Raw genomic sequence first — 1286 nt, 5'->3', positions numbered from 1 at the left:
ACTAAAAATAAACTTAAAAAATATTCTTTTACAAATATTACCTACAGCATGTCTGGAGAATGAACATTTAAAGAGGATGAATGAAATAGGGTTTTGATTTGTTTTCCTTAGGTGTTCCACTAAGCCAAAGAAACCTGATTATTATGGCTAAGGGCTGCAGAAATAAAACTTAAAGCCAATGAGCTGCCAAAAGCCAGGGCAAAAGCAGACTAGGGTAAATAAGGATGAAGTACAGAAAAACTTAACCTAGGTTATTTTCTCCGAAAAAACCGGTGCTTTCTTAGAGATTTTTTTCCTCTCAGTTCCATATCTATATTAAACTATCAGAGCAGAACTATAACCATGATTATGGATCATAAAATCATAGTTTTTCCTACAATGATTGCATGTGTTTATTAACCAAGGCACTTTCCCTTCACTATTTACTCAGATAAATATTTATTTATTCAGATAATGCCATCTTCTAGAACCATTTATTACAGTCTTTATAGCTAACAATTTTCTGGTCTTGTACATAATTTCTTATGGTACGTTTTTTGGCTGTTTTGGCACAAAAGTAGTCACTGTTTAGCGCCTGGGAGACACTAACTACCAGAGGGAAAATAGGGTCATGTTTTATTTTCAAAGTCCATGTCTAGCCCAGCATGAGAATTTCTAGAAATCCCCAGTTCACTGAAGATGATTCATATATCCTTCTAAATTTGACCCGTCCTGTCTCCCATTCTCAGAGTAAGGGGAAGTGTTCCTGTTTGGCCAAGCCTAAGGAAAAGCCCACGGGTTGCTCTGTAAGCCTGGTCAGGCGCGACTTGCTCACTGACCCATTAAGCCCAGCACTAAATCTGGCGCCTCTCCAGGCTCTCCCTCCCTCTCCTCGTCCCCACCCTCGGCCAGCTGCAGCACTGCGCACTGCAGGCCGCTCCAGGCCCAAGGCAGCGCGCAGCCAGTGTCCTCCCAGCGGTCCAGGTCGAGGTCATAACCCACCACGTTGCGGGTAGGCACCTGGCGTGAGTCCTGCCACTTCAGGCCTCCCAGCAGCAGCACCGTCTCGTCCACCACGGCCAGCCCATAGCAGAAGCGGTCGTAGAGTAGCGGCCGCAGCCTAGTCCACTGGTCGGTGCCGGGGTCGTAGCGCTCGATTTCGGAGAAGGGCTCGTAGCGCCCCAGAAAGGCGAACAGCGCGCCGCGCAGTGCGGCCATGTGGTGACCGAAGCGGGCCGTGCCCATAGGCGCCCTCTTGCTCCACGCCTGCTCCCCGGGGCCCAGGGAGAACAAGTCCCGGAGGCTGC

At 48.2% G+C, this 1286-nt stretch overlaps 1 protein-coding gene across 1 annotated transcript in view; it reads right to left on the bottom strand.

Annotated features, from left to right (window-relative positions):
• Window positions 1-810: 810 nt before the first annotated feature.
• Window positions 811-1286, bottom strand: part of KLHL34 (kelch like family member 34) — a 1285-nt gene continuing 809 nt past the window's right edge. Inside the window, exon 2 of the mRNA XM_024739425.1 lies at window positions 811-1282. Within this exon, the coding sequence (XP_024595193.1) occupies window positions 811-1282 (472 nt within the window). The remainder of the gene's footprint in view (window positions 1283-1286) is intronic.

Source organism: Neophocaena asiaeorientalis, unplaced genomic scaffold (genome assembly GCF_003031525.2).
Source record: "Neophocaena asiaeorientalis asiaeorientalis breed wild unplaced genomic scaffold, Neophocaena_asiaeorientalis_V1.1 scaffold194, whole genome shotgun sequence".
NCBI classification, from domain to species: Eukaryota; Metazoa; Chordata; class Mammalia; order Artiodactyla; family Phocoenidae; genus Neophocaena; species Neophocaena asiaeorientalis.
This window is presented reverse-complemented; position numbering and strand designations above follow the sequence as displayed.